Raw genomic sequence first — 21,039 nt, forward strand, 5'->3', positions numbered from 1 at the left:
AAACGCCTTTAAATGGTCCCTCAGTCCAGTTCTGTAGGCTACACAATCATGGGGAAGACTGCTGACCTGACAGTTGTCCAAAAGACGACCATTGACACCTTGCACAAGGAGGGCAAGACACAAAAGGTCATTGCTAAAGAGGCAACAGATGGTAACATGGACAGGATCCTTAATGTTCTTGTAAGGTACTTCGATGAGGATATGGGGAAAGTGTTGACCCAGCATCTGGCCTCAAGGATAGTTAACATCGCAGATGCCTCAACCCTCACACACACACTGACAGATATCCTCCAGTCATACAACCTGAACTGGAATCAGGTTGTTGCTATACTGCTGGATAACTGCAATGTGATGAGAGGGAAAAGGTCTGGAGTGGAGACACAAATCCGAAAAGAAAATCCATCACTCCTGGACATCAGCGGAGACACGGTTCACATGGTCTCAAATGCAACCAAGGCCCTTTTGAAGCCTTTCCAGGGATTTGTGGATGAATTTTGCTCTGATGTCTACCATGATGTAGAAAAATTCCCCAAACAGAAGGAGCTTTTTGGCGAGTTTCAGTCCTTGCTCCATTTGGAGAAGAAGAGCTTGATCCGTCCCATCAGCAGCAGGTTCCTCCAAATGCTGGATGTGTGCAACAGAATACGGGAGCTTATGGATCCATTGATTGTGCACTTCTACAGCTTCCTGTCTCCTCAAGATCAGCACAAATACAGGTACAATAGCATTAGCATTCTCTTTTTATGTCTGTTTTCTCTGTACTAGCAGGCCCAATTTGCTAAATCTAATTAAATAAATCAGCGCAAATATAGCATTCCTGTTCCCCCAACTGTATAATGATATGCTTTTTGTGATGCAGATGGCTCCTGAACCAGGTTCTTGATCAGCATGCAGTTACATCTGATGAGAAGGCAAGGATCACGGTTCTGCAACTGCAAATGGCAAAATCTGCAGGGACCGGAACTGATGTCAACCAAAACCGGAAGACACGCATCTGTATGCTTTTCTCAGAGTTCAACAAGCTCACAGCCTTGATTGATTTATACAGAGGTATGTTCTCGGGCTGGGTGATATTGGAAAAAACTGACATTGCAATATTCTTTTTCACTGCAATATATAGGCCTATTGTGATACATAAAAGAAAACTGGCATGCAGGCACGTGTTACAGGTTTACTTATCTAACTTAAGATCAGTAAATCTGATTGGCTGACCTGGCATGTAGGAAAGAAGCAGCTTCATTGGAAGAAACATTACACGGCAAAAAATAATGATGCAGTTTTTTCAGGAGTTGCAAGTGGGCTTAATAGGGACGTTTACCCTATATTGTGCAGCCCTAGCTCAGTCACTTTTGAAGTGGAAAGAAATGTACAGAGATGTCTTATCGATTTATTTATTGTTGCATATTTTTCCTGTAATGGAATCTGAGTATGTTACATTACTATGTTTGTGATCATGAAAGAATAGTAAAACATATTCAGCAACTTTTCTAATCAGGCTTAATTGTGATTTTCAGGTGTACTTCCAACTTTCCAGGTGTTCCTGAAAAAGTTGCAGCATGAAAAGCCCATGCTCCACGCACTGCATGCCGAAATGATGCTACTGGTCCGGGAACTTCTCTCCAAGTTCATGAAGCCTGTTTACATCCCCCTGAGTGTGAAGGGCTTGTTGAAGCTTGATGTTCAGAAGAGAGACCTGCAGTACCCTGACCAAAGGTTGTCTGTGGGGAGATTCAGCTTCTCTACCTTAAACAAGGCTAGAGTGGAGAAAAGGCCCTGGGTGCAGAACGTCTACAGCTCTCTCAGAGAAGGCTACATCAATGCAGCAACATACCTCCTGAAAAACCTTCCCCTCAACAACCACATCATCACCTCTTTGTCTGTGCTGACACCATCATTGATTCTCCACGAATCGGTCCAAGGGGCATTCAACACCTTAGCCAAGGCCTTGCCAAATGCAGTGAAATCTGAGGAGCTTGGTCAACTGAATGAAGAGGTGCGAGCCTACCAGATTGACGCAGATTTAGGAGCACAGGCCAAACACTTTGAGGAGAATACCGAACGAATCGATGTTGACTGGTGGAGTAGGATCTTGGCCAAGAAGACGCCAGAAGGAGGGATGAGATTCCCCATCTTAGGGAAGTTGGTAAAGGCCCATCTGTCATTGTTCACTGGCCCTCTTGTCGAAGGATCATTTAACATCATGTATGACATCATAGAAAAAGACAGGGTCAGGCTGAACATTGAGACATATTGGGCCGGTTTCACAGACAAGGTTTAAGCCTAATCCTAGACTAAAAAACATCTTCAATGGAGATTTTACATTGAAAGTGTGATTTAGTCCAGGACTAGGCTTAAGCCTTGTCTCTGAAACCGGCCCATGAAGGCTTAGCCATTATCAAGTCCCACATGAAGGCAACAGGGAAAACGGCCTCCAAAATGGAAATCAGCCCTGCACTGAGGAGCTTGTGCCTGTCTTCTTATGAGAGATACCAACGTCATCTGAAGAAGAAGAAGGAGAACATTGACAAGCAAAAGGAAAGGAAACTGATGGAAGCTGTGAAAGTCCTCTCAGCAGTTAGGGTAAGAAAAGAAACAGAAAAGTTAAAGAAAGGTTCCACCTCTTCTGCTCCTGCAAGAGCCTCCTCCTCCACTCTTGGAGTCACAGCCATTTCACCTGTTAGAGCCTCCACCTCATCCTCCTCCTCCTCCACTCCTGGTGTCAGAGCCACTGCATCTACTACAGCCTCCTCCTGCTCCTCCTCCTCCTCCACTCCTGGAGTAAGAGCCACTGCACCTGCTACAGCCTCAAAATCCTCCTCCTCCACTCCTGGAGTCAGAGCCACTTCATCATCTAGAGCCTCTTCCTCCTCCTCCCCCTCCTCCACTCCTGGAGTCAAAGCTGGTCCCACAGAAGAAACCCTGAAACGGACATCAGGTGTAGCCAAGCTTCAGGCATAATCACTTCACTGCCAAAAAGCAGAAAAAGTGAAAAGCACTATAGTAAGTATTACACTTATTATTATTTAATGCTGTTTTGGTCTTTTTCAGTGATCGCTCACTTCAAAACAAAAACTGTGTTTGTTTGGTGTTATACTAGACAGCTGCCAGGTGGGTCTTACTATTAACCTGACAAAAATGTCAGTATGCATACAGTAGCATTGCATAGTCTTAACATCATATGTTTCTTTTACCTGCACAGAAACTGGCTGATTGCAGACACCAAAGACTAGAGGAACCTCTGAATGCAGAAGACGTGTGGATTAAGGGCAATACAAGACACATTCAGTTCATGTGTTTTTTTGTGTTTTTAGTTCCTTGTTCAAGTTGTAAGCTTGCTCCGTTGGCACAATGTAAATAAAAAACTTGCACTGAAAAGTTATGTAGATGATTGATTATTTGTATGTCAGAGTCAACCCTTGCAATAAGTATCAATTTTATTTCATGAATTGAAAACAGCATTGATATCACATAAAAGCAAACTGGCAATAGAAAAGCTGTTCAAAATAATTTTCTTCCCTTAAAACGCTAACGTTATAAAATACAAACATATAGTGGAGGTTAAAATGAGAATATGGTGCCCCGCGGTGGTGTAGCGGGCTAAGCACTGGCCACCAGTGCATGCTGCCCACCGGGGCCGGGGTTCGTATCCCGGCTCGCCAGACCCGGATATGGCCGAGGCACATACGGGGAGCGGCATATTGGGCGGCCGCTCCCGAGGGGGGGTATAGGAGTAGTTCCGGACAAGGATCCGTCGCGCAACAGCGCCCCCGGGGTGCCGGAATAACGGTGCTGGGCTCGAGGAGCCAGTCAGCTAGTCTGCCTGGCGGCCTCCTCTGGGACTGCCGGCCACAGGGTCGTGCGGCGGATCCCTCGCAATAGGCAGGGGATAATTGGATGCTAGGTTGGGTTCAATTGGCTACCAAATTGGGTGAAAAAAAGGGATAAAATCTGAAAAAACAAATTTATTAAAAATAAATAATAATAAAAAAATGAGAATATGACTTGGCTTGAACACATTTTCAGTCAGGAGATTTTTTTTTGCTTTAATCCCTGCGTACTGCACATGAGCTTTTCGACGGAACTCGTAAAATTAACACAATCACACACTGAGCATGAGACCAGCCAGATAACAATGCAAATGTGCTTGCTAGCATGAATAGGGACTTTTTCATTGGGGAAACTTTTTATATTCTCTTTTGTTGAAGTAATAATAAATAATAATAATAATAATACATTTTATTTATGTGCGCCTTTCAAGGCTCTCAAGGACACCTTACAAGACAGTTTAAAACCACATATCAAAACATTAAAATCAACAAAGCAAAATGAGATAAAAACAGCAAAATCAGATATAACAACAAACAAAATACAGGAGATCAAACCAAGTAAGCCATTGTGAAAAGGTGTGTTTTAAGAAGTGTCCCCCTCTCCCCCCTCCCTCCCTCCCTCCCTCCCTCTCTCTCTCTCTCTCTCTTTCTGGAAGGTTCTCTGACCAGGCTGGGGGCGTGTCTGGAGCGCTCCTGGCAGCAGAAGAAGGTGATGGCTCCCGGGTGCGAGCCGGCCGCCGTGCGGGCCATGATGGACGCCCTCCGCCCCCTGGCCCTGGGGCAGAGCCTGGCCGGCGCTGGGGGGGGGGGCTTCCTCTACCTGCTGACCCGCCAGCCCCAGCAGGGGGAGACAGTGAGGCACATCCTCAACAATACACACGTGAGTACGGAAGGAGAGAAACGGAAATGGCCACTATGTCGCATTCATATATCCTACTGAGCACTAGGGCTGCAACTAACGATTATTTTGGTAGTCGACTAATCTGTCGATTATTTTTTCGATTAGTCGTGTGGCTTTTCGCTGCGCGTAAATGGCGACGCAGAAGCATAAATCCGGCTTAACTAGCTATCTAACCTAACGTTACGCCAAGCTACAGCTGCTCACAGAGCTAGTTGATTGGCTAGCTAGCATTGCTGGCTAGACTACAGACAGCTCACGTTAGTAGGCTACGCTTGGCGCTGTTTATCTTACACACAGCTCGCTGGTGGACTCAACATAATTGAAATAGCATTCACTTATCAAGCATCATTCATGATCATCCATCATGACTACCTGGTATTTTAATAGTGACCACCCCTCACTTCATTTCATCTCGCGTTCTCCTGGCTTCAACATGGAAAACCCCTGCTACGTAACGTTACATACAAGCGCCTCTGTCTGTCACATGCGTGCCACAGGGCAAATAAATTAATAGCACAAACGCTCATAGCATGTACAGCCCTGTCCATGAGACGTTGTTTTCCAACATGTAACAGTAAAGCTAACATAAACATTACGACCCTAACAATATAACGTTAGCCAGTTGGCTAACAACGTTAGCTAAAACTTACCCAGCTGATTCTTGCATGGCTCCCGTAAAAAAAAAAAAAAAAAAACGTTTTTTTCAAAATATATTTTTTATGCGATTAGTCGACAACACAATTTCACGTCGACGAATTTTCGTAATCGATTAGTCGTGACTAATCGACTAATCGTTGCAGCCCTACTGAGCACTTATTCATGTCATTAAGGTAATGTTGTTTGTGTCATGTATGTAGAGCTCTAGAATCTAGAACGTAGAATTTCCGATGAATGTATTTGCAGTTCATGAAATGGCTAATAAACTTTTACTTCTTTCCAAGAGGAGAGCTGATCTATCAACTTCTGGTTGGCAGTCTTTACATGAGTTTAAACAGGGTTCCCGCGCCGGTCGTAAAAAGCCTTTGGGCCCTATTATGCACTTCTTAACTTGCCGTCTTAAGTGTTAATTAAGACTCACCGCCAGGTTAAGACCTACCCCCACCCTTATTATGCGCTTCATACGCGCTACTGCTATTATGCAGGTGTCGATAGGCGCCCACACATAAGACGTAAAACTCCCGTGCATATATTGCTCATTGTGGGAGTGTTCATATGTTAATGAAGTGCACTAGGCGCCCCTGCTATTATGCGATCTGACTTTGCTCCTATCGCTAAGAAGTGGTTTGAAAAGTTCTTAAGTTTAGACTTCATGCACGTTTTGAAACACGAGCGCGCCTCCGCGGTTTGCGCATGCATGTGGGCACACATGAACACGCACGTGGCTCCACGGCAAGACTTTAATTACGGCCACAGTATAAATGCTTTATTTCAGAAGGGAGAGGCAGAGAAGCGCGCTGACCTCCTTCTCAGGACTTCCATAATAGCTTAGCGCTAATGACTCAACGCAGCCGGTTCTTAAAGGGAATGGCACCTGGCACGCTGATTGGGTTGATTGAGAAGACGCCCAAAACACACCCATGACTAATTTCTTTGCTTAGCGCCGGGTTTTAGGCGCCCACTACAGCACGCATAATAGCAAAGTGGCCTTGACCACGCCTCCACGTCTTAAGTTTAGATCTACCGCCTCGTCTTATTGATGAAGTGCATAAAAGGGCCCCTAAAGTCTAAAATCCATCAATCCGATTTATAAGGCCTAAAAAGGGAGCTGTCCTGCAAGGAAGCTTTTGTGCACTTTGTTCTCTTCACGTTGAAGTGACTTTCTACAGTTAACTGTTAATGTTAATACATTTACTTTTGAGTAATTATCTGACTTATTTATTTTATATTAATTATCCTTCAGACTTTTTTGTCTGTATGGCAGTGAAATCCCTAATTTCATCACCTCGAGGATGACAAAAAGCTATCATATGGTTTTGCGACAGGTCTAAAATTCTATTCAAAGACGTCTAGAAAAAGGCCTAAAAGGGTATTAAATTTGACTTGTTGAAACTTGTAGGAACCCTGTTATGGAGCCAAAACAAACCAGCATTGCCTATTGTGTATCACAGGGCCTTGGAGACTTCACTGTCCATTCAGTTGAGCTGGACATGGAGGGGATCTCACTGCTGGAGCCTTCCTGAGACGGACAGACGGACGGGGCGGACAGACGAATGAACATGGACGGACCTCACCACTGCTTTACTGTCCCGTTACTTACTGTCCCGTTACTTACTGTACACTGTGTCTTCCTTAAGTTGGCACATGCCTTTTGAAAGGAATTTTCACTGCCACCAACACATCTGCTCAAGTGTTGTTGTGAGACTAACTGTTATTGGAGTGTTCAGTAGTAATTATAAAGATGAAATGTGAAAGCAGTGTTAGCTCAGAGGACCTTATTAAGTAGTAACCCTCTGACTCAAAGTTACAGTACTTAACAAAGTTACCACCATTCGTAAATGCTGTTACACAACCACTCAGTCTTGAATATACTGGTCACGGATCATATTGATGTGGTTACTGACACGTCAAATCATTATCCAGGCCTCGTAATATCTGTTGCGCATCTACTGGTAGTCCGCTTAACAAGCGGTCTGGAAGTTGACTATTAGCTTTAAGAGATTGTTACCTAACTTTTGTCATTCAACAGTGTCAAACACCTATTAAGACTTAAATGGGGCATGAAATGTCTCATCGGAGCCATTTAGTATGTGATTGAAAGTAAAGCATAACTTATGTTTAGTGTTCATGTATCAAGTATGTTTGCTAAGATGACGTTGTCTTCCCGAGATCTGAAAATATGGACAAATATCAACCAGTGCTGTGGTTTAAAGCATCTACTGTGTCATTTACTCCTTGATCATGATTAATATGACTCTAAATAAGGACGTATTACTATACTATAGCTACTATAGTTTGTAATCATGTTGTGAAAAAGTAATACCTCTCCTTGAGCGCAACAAATGGGTCAGAGACATGGAGTGCTGTGCATAGCTGCTTTAAAGGTACAATATGATTGTTACAGTTGTGCTAACTTGCCATGGTACATCAGTAGCAAGTAAGGAATGATAAATAACATGAACTGAAGAGCGCCCAAACAAAGCCTTTATAAAACCTGGTGTTGTGATGCTTACCTATGTTACACTTTGTTTGTTAAGGATATGCACACATTTGCCGCTATTAGAAAACATAGCATGTGTTATGTTCAGTATGTGTGGCCAGTGTGAGATAAAACGTATCTTATTATCTTACTTATCTAACACTTCACCTTTAATGGTTAGTGTGCAAGCTTGTATGTTACATTTAAGTTGTTACATGGGTTTGAATTCAGCCTTGGTTGGACGAGGATCAGCTGTTACACTATTGCATGTTGACTAGTCACACAGTCTGGCTCAGAGTTGCAGGTGCAACATCACACCATGTGTGTTTGTTTTGCTTAGGGAAGGTGTGAGTGTGAGTGTGAGTGAGTGCTGTGGTGGAAAGCATCACACAGGCACCTCAGTACTGCTCTCACAGAACCAACGCCATGGTTCAGGTAATGCACCAGTGTTGTTGTTTTACATATATTCAAATAGACCCTCATGGGCCACAACCTACAGGCAGACAATGATTAACTGTTACACAAGTGTGAGCCAGAACAGTTTTTTTTATATAATGAATTCAGCTTTACTGTGCCACCAGTGTGATTGGGGAGGTTACACAGACTAATTTCAGAGTTAATCTCTTCATTTATTTACACAATAAACAGTGAATAAAAATACATTGTTGCCACTGTCTGCTGATTCAAAAGATGACAGGCCAATAGGGGAATGTAGTATCTTTCCTTTCTTCTCTGTTGTCATTGTGGGGGTGGGGAAAGAAAAATATAAAATGGTGAATGCAAATCGGCTAATGTTAAACTCTGTTCTCATCAAATAAAAATAAAAAAACACTGTGTGTGTATGGTGACTTCTTTCTTCCCCAGGTGACTGGGAGTCTGTTCCACCATTTCCAAATATTTCGCCTACTACTGAACAAAGTGTGCATAAGCCAAATAGTAGAGGCGATTCCTCTTTTTTGATGTGAAAACCAGACTGGCGAAAAGCCGACGGCTGATCTCTCTATAGGCATCCACCATACTGGTTTTACTTTCCCTACGGTTTGAGTTCAATGCAGTTGAAGTGGAGGGCGATAGGCCACTCTAGAGTGTTTAGATGCACCCTAGAGCCAAAGGTGAATGTCCTCATTTTCCAACCACCACAGACAGCTGGTCCCGGATCCGGCCCAGCCCGTCTAGCATGGTGTCCAGAGTCTCCTTGCTCAGTTCCACCGTCATCGACGACTGGGAGTCACTCCCTCCTGGACAGCTCGAGTCCCCCATCTGCAATATCAACCACAGAGTTGGTGACTGACTGTCTGGAACCTCATACACAACAACCTAAGCTATTTGTTTTGCAAGATTAGAATGTTTCGAGAAATTCACCAGACCAGACAAATTCCCAACACCAGACATTTCCCCTAGACACTTCCTCATATATCTGAAAGAGTTTGACGTGTAATGGGGAAATGCTTATTACTACACCTTGCCTTCTGGTAGAATTGAATGGAGTTTTCATGGGTTGTGTCTGAACTGAAAAGCCAATGCAATGTAGTATAGCGGGCCTAGATACTAACTCTTGGCAGCCCACTTACAGACATACATTTACTAAAAGAGGATGCATGTGGTCTAAAGTAAAAAAACAACAACAACAACAGTCAAAATCAATACAGGTGAGGAGGACACAGGGGGGTATTCCATCAACGTCGCTAAAGGAAAATCTAGGCTTATTTAAATCTCGCGAGACTTTATGTTCCAGGTGGTTGCTATGACTACCTGACTATGTCTGGGAGAGAGCATATTTCCCGTCTGACTAGCGAGGGGACAGAGAAAGACACCCTCTCACACATACAGGTACTGGAACCCCCTCCTCCTTCATAACACCCTCAGGACACTCAGAAGACATCACATGTCACAAACAGTCATGACTACAAACTTTACACAGCTGTGGCACAGACAGTTATTTACTACTGAAGCTAGTTGACATGAGGAGGGGTTATACCTAGTTGTCTAGCCTTATTCCCATGAGTGTGTCAAGTGGTTTTAAGACCAGGTGTCGGAGAAAACATCTTGTGATGCCAGAACCACATTATTTTTGTTTGTTTGTTATTTTTTCTGAGTGGGGCAGTCCCACTCATATTTTTCATTTGTATTGACAGTTACAGTGAAGATTCAGACAGGAAGGATGGGTGAGAGAGAGAGAGGAGGGATGACATGCAGGATATGTCCCCGGCCGGAATCGAACCGGGGACCCTGCGGTTACATGGTCAGCGCTTAACCCGCTACGCCACCTAAGCGCCCCCAGAACCACATTCTAAGGCCTTCAGGGTATGAGTCTCATTGCCAGGGACACAGAGCTGACAGATGCGTATTAGATGAGTATTTAACTGGAGGACAGTTCACCAGCCTCAATTGAAAAGCGTTCTTCACACCTGAATATCTGTATGCTTCAATTCAGTCCTTGCATTCACAAAACTCATAGGCGGCGGCTGTGGCGCAGGAAGGGGGGCTGTGGTGCAGGAGGTAGAGCCGCTGTCTAATGATCGCGAGGTCGGCAGATCGGCGGTTCGAGCCCCGGCTGGCCACATGTCGAAGTGTCCTTGGGCAAGACACTGAACCCCAAATTGCTCCCGGTGAGCGGGCCGGCCGGGGCCTTGCATGGCAGCTTGCCGCCATTGGTGTGTGAATGTGTGTGTGAATGGGTGAATGAGAGGCCGTTGTAAAGCGCTTTGGATAAAGGCGCTATGTAAGTGCAGTCTGTTTATAGGCAATGACTTGATGACAATGTCAAGAGATAGAAACCTATTCCTGCTGACCCTGAACCTATTTCTATGTCATATCTTGTTTACTGTGCCATCAAACTGTATGTAGTTTAACAAGTTGTAAGTTACTGTTAAAGGTACAATCTGCACTAGTTACTGCTATTGTCAATTCAATTAATGATAATGTACAGTATTCCCATTGATTCTTGCAGGATAGCAAGGTTGTTTTACGACATTATTTGTATACATGTGTCATATTATAGCTTCAAAATATGTTTAAAGCGAACCTTTGAATCCATACTGGAGCTCTATCTATGAATCTAAGGTCATGTTCTCACATGAAAGTCCGAATCGTGACCTGGAGCAAGTGGATGAGATTGTAACATTGTTGCATAAATTATTTCTCTGATTTGCGTTCTCACAGCCCTTTACGTAAACGAAGTAACATACTGTAACGTCCCAACTTGGACAGTGGTGGAATAACAACAGATAGCTTCTCTCATTTAACTGATCCTTTAATTGTTTAACTCGCATACCAACTTTCCCAATTCACCGGAGTTCTTCCTCTCTCCACGGTCTCAACAACAACCACCACACGCATGCGCCCACCTCCACCAATCACAGGGGTGCATTGGCACACATGACACAACACAGTAACAGGGTTGCTACACTGCTCCCCCCTTACAAAGGCCCTCGCCCCGAGGGCTAAACAAAGTCTCTGAGGTGACCCGGTGCCCGCCTCAGTCTCGGAGGTCGTTGTCCTGGTAGTGACACAGGCGGCTCCGCCCGTTGAGTGGGACTACCCTGCTGCATGGCAGGGACTTGGGGTGGTGAATAGGGGAAATGGGGGGTATCAATGGGGGGGGGTATCAATGGGGGACATAGGCAGTGAATCTGGGGAATTGGGTTCAGGGGTACTGGGGCTCCTGCCCACTGCTGTCCTAAGGCCCGTTCTCCTTGGCCTGTGCGTGTCATTAGTGTCCCTGTCTTTCCGGGAGGGTGTCGGTGGCTCAGGATGCTGAGTGGGAAGAGAGTCCCCTCTGTATGGGGCTAACCTGTCTCTGTGAAGTACCACCCGTCTTCCCCTGGGTGGTAGCTGGACCCTGTACACTACCTCCCCCACCCTCTCCAGTACCTTACAGGGCCCCACCCAGTGACAGTCCAACTTAGGGCATCGGCCCCTCTTTCTCCGTGGACTATACACCCACACCAGGTCCCCAGCCTGGAAGTGCTTTCCTTTGGCCCTCACGTCATAATTCCTCCTCTGCCTCATACCCGCTTTTTCCAGCTGATTGCGAGCAAAGCTGTGAGCTGACTCCATCCTGTCTTGGAGTCTTCTGGCGTACTCCCGCCCCGGGGGAACAGTCGGAGTGTCCGGGGATTTGCCAAAAGCCATCTCTGCCGGCGTCCGTAGTTCTCTCCCCAACATGAGCAGGGCAGGTGTGCAGGAGGTGGAGTCCTGCACAGCAGATCTGTAGGCCATGAGGACGAGGGGAATATGCATGTCCCAGTCACGCTGGTGTTCTGCGGTGAGGATGGCGAGCTGCTGTGCTAAGGTCCTATTGAACCTTTCCACGAGTCCATCGCTCTGGGGATGTAAGGGTGTGGTCCGGGTCTTGTGCATGCCCAGACGCTCACACATAGCAGCGAACACCCGCGACTCGAAGTTCCTCCCTTGATCGCTGTGGATGGTCTCTGCGGCTCCAAACCTGGCAAACATGCCCTCTACTAGAACATCTGCCACAGTCTCTGCCTCTTGGTTGGGCAACGCGTATGCCTCTGGCCATTTTGTAAAATAGTCCATGGCCACCAGGACAAAACGATTGCCCTTGTCCGTGCGGGGAAAGGGGCCCATGACATCCACTGCTACTCTCTCCATGGGAGCGCCCACCGCCAGCTGCTGGAGCAGCGCGTGGGACTGATCCGGAGGACCCTTGTGCGCAGCACAGAGGTCACAGCGGCGACAAAAGTCTTCGACATCCCTTTGGAACTGCCCCCAGTAAAACCCTTGACGGAGGCGACGAAGGGTCTTGGAGACTCCAAAATGTCCAGCCCCTGTGGTTCCATGAGAGGTTCGGAACACGGCCTCTCTCAGCGCTCGGGGGACCACCACCTGCCACTTGCTCTCTCCTGTAGCTGGCTCTTTCCAGGCTCTTTGCAGCACCCCCTCACTCACACGCAGGGTCTCAAACTTTGCATACAGTCCCTTAGTTGCAGGTGAGCTCCCTGCTACCTCAGGCCACGGTGGTTTCTGTCCAGACTCCACCCACTGCAGCACCGGTTGTAAATCGGTATCCTGCTCCTGCTGTGCTCTCCACTCCGCTGAGCCGATAACCTGCATCTCTCTGCAGACCGGCTCACTCCCCTCGTGCATGGGACATATCCCCTCCTCTTCCCGGAGCTCTCTCTCACGTGCCTCTCTGCGCTCGCAGTAGCGACACCCGGCTGGCGCACAGGGGCGTCGGGACAGAGCATCGGCATTGGCGTGGCGAGCGCCGGCCCTGTACACCACTGTGACGTCGTAGGACGCCAGCTGTTCCAGCCAGCGGGCGATCTGCCCCTCCGGTTCCTTGAAGGACATCAACCACTGGAGAGCTGAGTGGTCGGTCCTGACAGTGAAGGGCAGGCCACAGAGGTAATACCTGAAGTGGCTTATTGCCATCACAATGGCCAGAAGCTCTCTACGCGTGACGCAGTAGCGGCGCTCTGCCTTGTTGAACGTTTTGCTGAAATACGCCACAACTCTCTCCCCCTCCGGCCCCACCTGACTCAGCACCGCACCTGTGCCAACGTCGCTGGCGTCCGTGTCCAGGACAAATGGCAGGTTGGGGTTCGGGGGAGTGAGAGTGGGGGACTCTGTCAACGCCTTCTTGAGAGAGTTGAAGGCCTGTTCACACTCCGGCGTCCAGATGAAATCCCTGTCCTTCTGCTGCAGGCGATACAGGGGGGCGGCTAGGCAGGAGAAGCCTCGCACAAACCTTCTGTAGTATGAGGCCAAACCCAGAAAGCTTTTTAGCTCTCGCTGGGTAGTGGGGGTGGGCCAGTCTTGTACTGCATGCACCTTCTCATCCGTTGTGCTGATGCCTTCTGCCCCCAGCTTGTGCCCCAAAAACTCCACTTCTCTCCTCATGAAGCAACATTTGTCAGGGTGGAGCTTCAGACCCGCCGCTGCTATCCTCTGCAATATCTGCCTCAGGGTCCCCAAGGTCGCCTGGAAGGAGCTCCCATGAGCCAGAATGTCATCCAGGTAGACCAGGCATTCTTGGCGGGGGATGCCAAGCAGCACCTCTTCCATCAGCCTTTCGAACGTGGCAGGGGCATTGCATAGGCCAAAGCTGAGGACACGGAACTGCCACAACCCCCTGCCCGTACAGAAGGCGGTCTTCGGCCTGGCCTCGGGGCTAAGGGGCACCTGCCAGTAGCCACTGCGCAGGTCTAGTGAGGAGAACCAGGATGAGCCGGACACCAAGTCCAGTGACTCGTCGATGCGGGGCAGTGGATACGAGTCTTTCCTGGTCACGCTGTTCAGCGGTCTGTAATCCACACAGAATCTCATTTTCTGGCTCTTTTTTTTGTTGACCATTACAACCCCGGAAGCCCAGGGACTGTCAGAGGGTTCAATGATGCCTGCCCTCAGCATCTCCTCAATCGCACTGTCGGCAGCCGCCTGATATGCCATGGGAAGACGGCGGGGACGCATCTTGATGGGCCGAGCATCCCCGGTGTCTATCTCATGCTGCACCAGATGTGTCAGTCCCACTTCCTCCTCTGTCAGGGCGAAAATGTCTTTAAATTCAGACAACACCTGCCATAGCTCTTCTTGTTGCCAGGGCTCCAACGTGTCACAGTTACGTTTCCATATTTCTCTCACTGCCGACAGTCTATCCACCTCTTCCGTTGTGGACGGCTGGGTCGGGGGAAGGGGGCCCAAACCTGTAGAGGGAAGTGTTGCCGGAGATGGAGACTGTCCACCAGTGGGGGTGTGGGGCTCAACCGATGGGCTACCAAACATCGAGGGGATGGGTGAAGGGGGGGGTGGGGGGTTTGGGCGGGAGAGTGGGGCGCCATTGTCCTCAGCCGAGGGGTCGGACCCATAACATTGCGTGTCTGTGGCTTTCACGGACAGTGGTTGTGGTCTCGGGACCAGCGAGGGGGATATCATTTTAACAGTGGGGCCCCCAGGGAAGCTCAGTGTGTCCTTCCCCAGGTCCAGCACACAGCAAGCAAACCGTAGGAAGTCCAGACCCAGTATACAGGGGTCCTGCACATCTGCCACCCATACACTAAATGTCACTGACAGACCTCCAACATTTATAGCCACCCTCCCTCTCCCCCGCATAGGAGCTAGTTCACCTGTTACTGTTCGCAGCTGCACAGCAGTTGGCTCCAATTGTGTCCCCACTGGAACGACGTCGGGCCTCATCAGTGTTGCAGTGGAGCCGGTGTCCACAAGGGCCGTACAGGGAGTCCCAGCCAGGGTGATGTGGACATGACAAAAATCCCCAGCATGAGTCCACCCTACCACCCTCGCGGACTCCGCGGTGTCATTCGCTTCTGGGGGGAGTGGAGCCCCACTCCCCCGTCTGTGCTGTTGGGCTCCTGCCAGAGGTGGGGCAGCATGGGATGCGGCGCCAGGGGTCTGTATCGTCCCATCTATACAGGCCCCGGGGCGTTTCCCTGGTCGCCAGCGAGCTTGGGGCACCGCCTGCGGATATGGCCAGCTTGGCCACACTCCCAACAGACGAAAGGGCCCTGGCGAGGCCGCATGTCGCCCCAGTCATTTCGATTGCGCGGGCGTGTGTCACTGCGTGATGATTGCAGCGACACAGCCCGGATCAGTTCTGTCAGCTCTGTCGCCCACGCAGGCCTCTCTTGGGTTAGGCTGTTGTCAACTGCGGTTCTCACAACAGGGCTGCTGACCGCCAGACTGCTCTCTGCTGTCCCAGCTCCCACGATCTCTCTTTCCAACGCCAGCTCGAGTGCCTCTTGTAGCGTGCGGGGGTGTGCCAGTTGGGTCTGGATGCGCAGCTCCCTTGGATTTATAGCCTGGATAAACTGGTCTCTGGCGAGCTCACTCTGCACCCCGGGGGGCATGTGGGCATAGGCTCTCCTTGACAGGGTCTCAATGTCATTGGCTAACGCCCGGAGTGGCTCCCCGGGCTGCCTGCGCCTGCTACACAGTTCAGAGCGCAGGACACCAGGCTGTTCACATTGTCCAAACCGCCTCTGCAGAGCGCCAACTAAAGCCCAATAGTCCCCTCTCTCATCTGGGCTAAGTAGTAGCAAGCATGCTAATGCTTCATCTGTGAGGCATAGAGCCAGCTGTAGAGCTTTATTGTCCTCAGACCAGCCCGCCGCCCGCGCTAATAGTTCAAATTGGGCACGGAAAGCCTCCCAGTCTGCCTTACCAGAGTATTTTGGTGTTTTAAAAGGGACATGATTCCCGCGGGGGCCGCCATCTTTGTGTACATAGTCTCTGCTGTGCGTCGCTGCGCTGGAGGACGAGCCCAGTCCTGCATCGGCAGCTAATCTCCTGACTGTGTCCCTCAAGTGAGCCTTGTGTGCTGAAGCACTCCCACTTTCCTCCGCCAGCCTCGAAGCATAATCACCTCCCTCCTTCTCTCCATACTTCTCCTCCTTCACTTTCGGAGCGTCCGGGTCCCGTCCCGCTGCATGGCCATTATGTCCGCGGCTAGCTAGCTAAACTACACTGACCAACGAAGGGTGACGAACGGTCGTTTTTCTTCTTCTTTTTTTTTTTTATTTATTTTTTTTTACTTCTGACACCAATGTAACGTCCCAACTTGGACAGTGGTGGAATAACAACAGATAGCTTCTCTCATTTAACTGATCCTTTAATTGTTTAACTCGCATACCAACTTTCCCAATTCACCGGAGTTCTTCCTCTCTCCACGGTCTCAACAACAACCACCACACGCATGCGCCCACCTCCACCAATCACAGGGGTGCATTGGCACACATGACACAACACAGTAACAGGGTTGCTACAATACGTTATCGAAGCAACAGACATGCTAGTTGATTGATCAGAAAAATTTAAAATTGCCCGTTCGTCCCGCTCTTATCCAGATCAACGCGCATGCGCTGTTGTTTTCCTATGGACAGCCTCGATGCGTCGTTTCTAACCGGAGCGAAACCACCCTTTTCAAGCGGAGCATGCGTTGGTTGTTTGCTCCGGGAGCGACTTCGAATGCGCGTTCTCACAGCTCCAAACGACGCAGAGCAAAGCGAATTTTATCCTAAACTCCGGGTGACTGATGTCTTGATGTCTGTCCATCCCTCTAGAACCCCCGCTGTGTGGACGATGGAGGCAGGGTGATCAACAGCGTGCTGGAGGGGGACGTCAGCCTGTCGACAGGAGCAGTCATCCAACACTGCCATCTGCAGGTCAGGAGGCGTTCAGTCTCAGAGCCTGTTTACATATTCTGACATATTCACTTATTCACTATATGAATAGTTCAAACTTGCATCCTTCCTTTATTGAGGGTCTGATCTGTACCCGATGGGGTACATGAAAGAAAGAGAGGTTTATTTATTATATTTTCTCTTAACAACGCCTATACAAATTCTTCACCCCCTTTTCAAACATTCACATCATCTCAATGTAGAAAAAATGTAGTAGCTTGTCATTAGGATATCTGAGGCTTGTATGCAAAAAGTAATTACTTAACTATTCTTTTTTTTTTAGGACCATATTGATTGATTGATTGATTGTACTTTATTGTCCCCGAGGGGAAATTTGTCTTGGGCATGGTACTTTCATGCTTCAAGTGCAACAGTGACGATACATACAACATACAGTAGACAAAGTAAACAACAGGACAGCAACAAACATTGAGTGACATTGGCAGCAGTTTCCACCTGGACATGGCATCATTTGGTATAAATATATATTGCACATAACCCTTCAAGTGGTGTTTTCGAATATTGCACATGGCCCTTCAAGTGGTGTCTAAGATAAAGTGCAGGTGCTGGTGATCATGTCCTAATCATCGTTTCTGCTTGAGAGAATTGATTAGTTTAATGGAGAATGGGACAAATGATAGTTTTAAGAGCTTATAGTTACATCTTGGCATGCGAAGCCTTCTACCTAGGGGGAGAACTTCGTATTCTGTGGAGAGCGGATGTTGGGGGTCTGCGATTATCTTGTTAGCCTTGTCCAGGACAGCTTTTTCATATAGTTTATTTAGGATCACATAGTCTCTTTCACCTACAATTTTCATAGCTGTTTTGTGAATGCTGACTAGTCTGTTTTGTTGTTGTACAGTTAAGTTGCCAAACCACACAATTATTCCATATCTGATTACACTTTCAACAATGGACTGATAGAAATTCTCATGATCTGCTTTCTCACCCCATAAAGTCTGAGTCGCCTCAGGTGATAAAGCCTCTGCTGTAGTTTGTTACATAAGCTGTCTAAGTGTGTATTCCAGCAGAGATGGTTGTCTAATTGAATACCTAAGTACTTATAAGAGGGCAACTGGATGATTGTTTGGTCTTTAACGACCACAGGCTCATGGTCAGTTACCTGCCTTGGGTCTAACACAACCTCCTGAGTTTTGGTGGGGTTTAAGATGAGATGGTTGCTGTCGCACCATTTAGTGAATATATTAATCTCATCATGGAGCACCGAGGGGTCTGTATCTTTATCAAGGAGACTTAGAATTGCAGTGTCGTCAGCATATTTTATAATATGGTTGCTTGGGTGGTTACTTTTACAGTCGTTGGTGTATACTGAGAAAAGATATGGAGACAGAACGCAACCTTGGGGGACACCTGTACTGCAGTGTTTAGTCACTGACAGTGTTCCATTGACTTTCACTTGCTGTTCTCTTTCTAACATGAAGGAATGGATCCATTTGATTAAAGTACTATTGACACCCATGTCTTTGAGCTTTCCTAAGAGCACGTGGGGTTGTACCGTATTAAAGGCGGAACTAAAGTCAACAAACATAATTCGGGCATAGGCCTTTTTGTTCTCGAGGTGCTTGGATACAGAATGTGTGATATAGAGAATAGCATCCGTGCTACGGTTCTGTTTATAGGCAAATTGAAAAACATCTAGCAGTGGGTCAATGTGTTTTCTAAGCAGAGACAGTACATATCGTTCAAAACATTTCATCACAATGGAAGTTAGAGCTATGGGGCGGAAGTCATTATTCTCCATGGCACGAGGTTTTTGCGGCACAGGGATTATAATTGACTTCCTCCACAGAGCTGGAACCTCGGTATTCAGGGACTTTTCAAATAGCGGACACCATGCTGTTGTTAGTTCTTCTGCACAGTTTTTGAGAAGAGAAGCTGATAGACCGTCTGGACCTGTGGACCTGTTGGTAGACACCCTGCTAAAGAGACGTTGAATGCTGGTAGGATTTACCTCCAACCAGCAGTTGGCATCAGTATCAACATCAGCTGATATTACTGACTACTCGAAAATGATTCAAGTCACTGATTAACCTTTGAACTTTGCCCCCAGGGTCCACTAGAGCTCCAGTCAGGTTGTTTATTGTCAGGCCTGGAGGTGACCTCCTCATCGCACCTCCGGAAGCTGGCTTTAACTAATGACATCATCATCCAGGGACACCGTGTACAACTTGGAAATCTGAAGCTCACTGTTTATACAGCACTGGGGGCTTCTGATGATCTTGAGGTAACAAAACGCTTTTTCTTGCTCTCCTTTGTTCATGTCATCACTCGGTAGCTCATGATGTCATTACAGTGCCCTGCGTCAGTAACGGGACAGTGAAGCATGTTTTCAAGTCAAACCACTGAAACATTACACAGTAAGAACAGTCCAGTATGAAAAAAAAAAGGTTAGGTTTAGAAGAAGGTGATAGAAGAAGGTTTTTCCTTCTATCAATGGCCCCGGGCCTGAGCTGGATTACTCTTCCTGCTACGACTGGTGGATTGATGATTTTGGTGGATTGCTTAGTCAAATGTATTGATTGTAAGTCGCTTTGGAATAAGGCGTCTGCTAAATGCCAAAAATGTACAAATGTAATGTATTTAACATCCCCCAGCCTGACTCTGATCACCCCCATCGAGCCAGCCAGAGGAGGAGTTGTACAGTCTTATTAGGGCAGGCAGAAAATATCTCCTATGGTGCTCCTTAGTGCAGCTAAGAAGGATCTGAGGAGTAGAGCAGAGACAGTTGAGACACCCCCCGTCTCTCCGCCCCTGCCTCTCACCCACGCCTCCCTCTCCTCTAGGTCGCCTCTGACCATGGAACTGCTACCTTCCTCAACCACAGTTGGAGAGACCTCTACGACCGCACTGAGATACAGTAGGACTGATAGCGTGGCGAGACTAACCATCTTAGAAACTAACCACCATAGAGACTAACCACCATAGAGATGAACAGAGACTAACCCCACCCCCTGTCTTAACATTAACCTTAACATGACCCTTGACCTTGCCTTAAACCTGAAACCCAGCTCATCTAGACACTTTTTTCAGTAATATTTCCATTCTTGAGCTTTCTTTGTCTGGCGGGGAGCTACCATGTAGCCATGTAGCCATGCCAGGGGACATGAATGGGAGCAGCAGCACCACTCTCAGTATAACTACTTAACATCCCTCTACAAGATCTGTGTGGGCTGTACACGCATTGTCGATATGAAAACAATTAGCTATTTCCACTATTGCATGCATAAACTATGTATTATTGCATGTTATTCAAACTGAAAACATGATACAGTATGTGACTAGCTGTTGTACTCAGGTGGATGAGCAGAACATAATAATTAATTTTAAATTTTGCCATTTAGCAGACGCTTTTATCCAAAGCGACTTACAATTACGAATTACAGGGACATTCCCCCTGGAGTAACTGAGGGCTAAGTGCCTTACCCAAGGGCACACTAGTAGTGGTGTGGCTTCAGGCGGGATTTGAACTCACAACCTTCCGATCACAAGTCCAACTCACTATCCACTAGACCACCACTACCCCCCCATCACACCTCCCCCTTCCTCCCCTGCAGGTCTGAGGAGCTGTGGGGGTCCAGCGGACCCCGCTCCCTCCTGGAGGCTCGCCTGTTCCCGGTCTTCCAGCCCAGAGAGGGTGCTGTAGGGCTGGAGGAGGGCGTCGGCTGGCTGCTGGGCGGGCCTGGGTCGCTGAAGCAGTGGCAGGGGGCCTGGAGGCTGTCTCTCAGGGAGGTGCTGTCCCTGGCTGACCAGGATGCGGAGCTGGGCTGGAGGGAGGAGCTGTTCTTCCTGGCAGGGAGGAGGAGAGTGACGGACACACTGAAGGGCCACAGTGACCACAGCCTCCTGCCCTGCTTCAGAGCTGCTGTGCTGGGAGGCCAGCAGGAGGCGCTGCTGAGCACACTAGACTCCAGTGAGTGGCTCGTTTCCAAATGTTTTTTTTTATCGATTTTATTTTATTTTATTTGAATTATTGACAATAATACAAATACA

The 21,039-nt window shown here is 47.8% G+C and overlaps 1 protein-coding gene across 1 annotated transcript in view; it reads left to right on the forward strand.

The window, feature by feature from the left end:
• Positions 1-1,591: 1,591 nt before the first annotated feature.
• LOC308169819 (L-fucose kinase-like) overlaps positions 1,592-21,039 on the forward strand; it is a gene marked incomplete at both ends in the record, with an annotated part of 42,161 nt that continues 22,713 nt past the window's right edge. Inside the window, 8 exons of the mRNA XM_080544562.1 lie at positions 1,592-2,143; positions 2,724-2,778; positions 4,484-4,707; positions 9,566-9,694; positions 16,909-17,010; positions 19,100-19,273; positions 19,833-19,906; positions 20,604-20,959. Coding sequence (XP_080400688.1) covers positions 1,592-2,143; positions 2,724-2,778; positions 4,484-4,707; positions 9,566-9,694; positions 16,909-17,010; positions 19,100-19,273; positions 19,833-19,906; positions 20,604-20,959 — 1,666 coding nt within the window. The remainder of the gene's footprint in view (positions 2,144-2,723; positions 2,779-4,483; positions 4,708-9,565; positions 9,695-16,908; positions 17,011-19,099; positions 19,274-19,832; positions 19,907-20,603; positions 20,960-21,039) is intronic.

This window comes from Nansenia antarctica, assembly GCF_963989245.1.
Source record: "Nansenia antarctica genome assembly, chromosome: 14".
Classification (NCBI taxonomy): Eukaryota; Metazoa; Chordata; class Actinopteri; order Argentiniformes; family Microstomatidae; genus Nansenia; species Nansenia antarctica.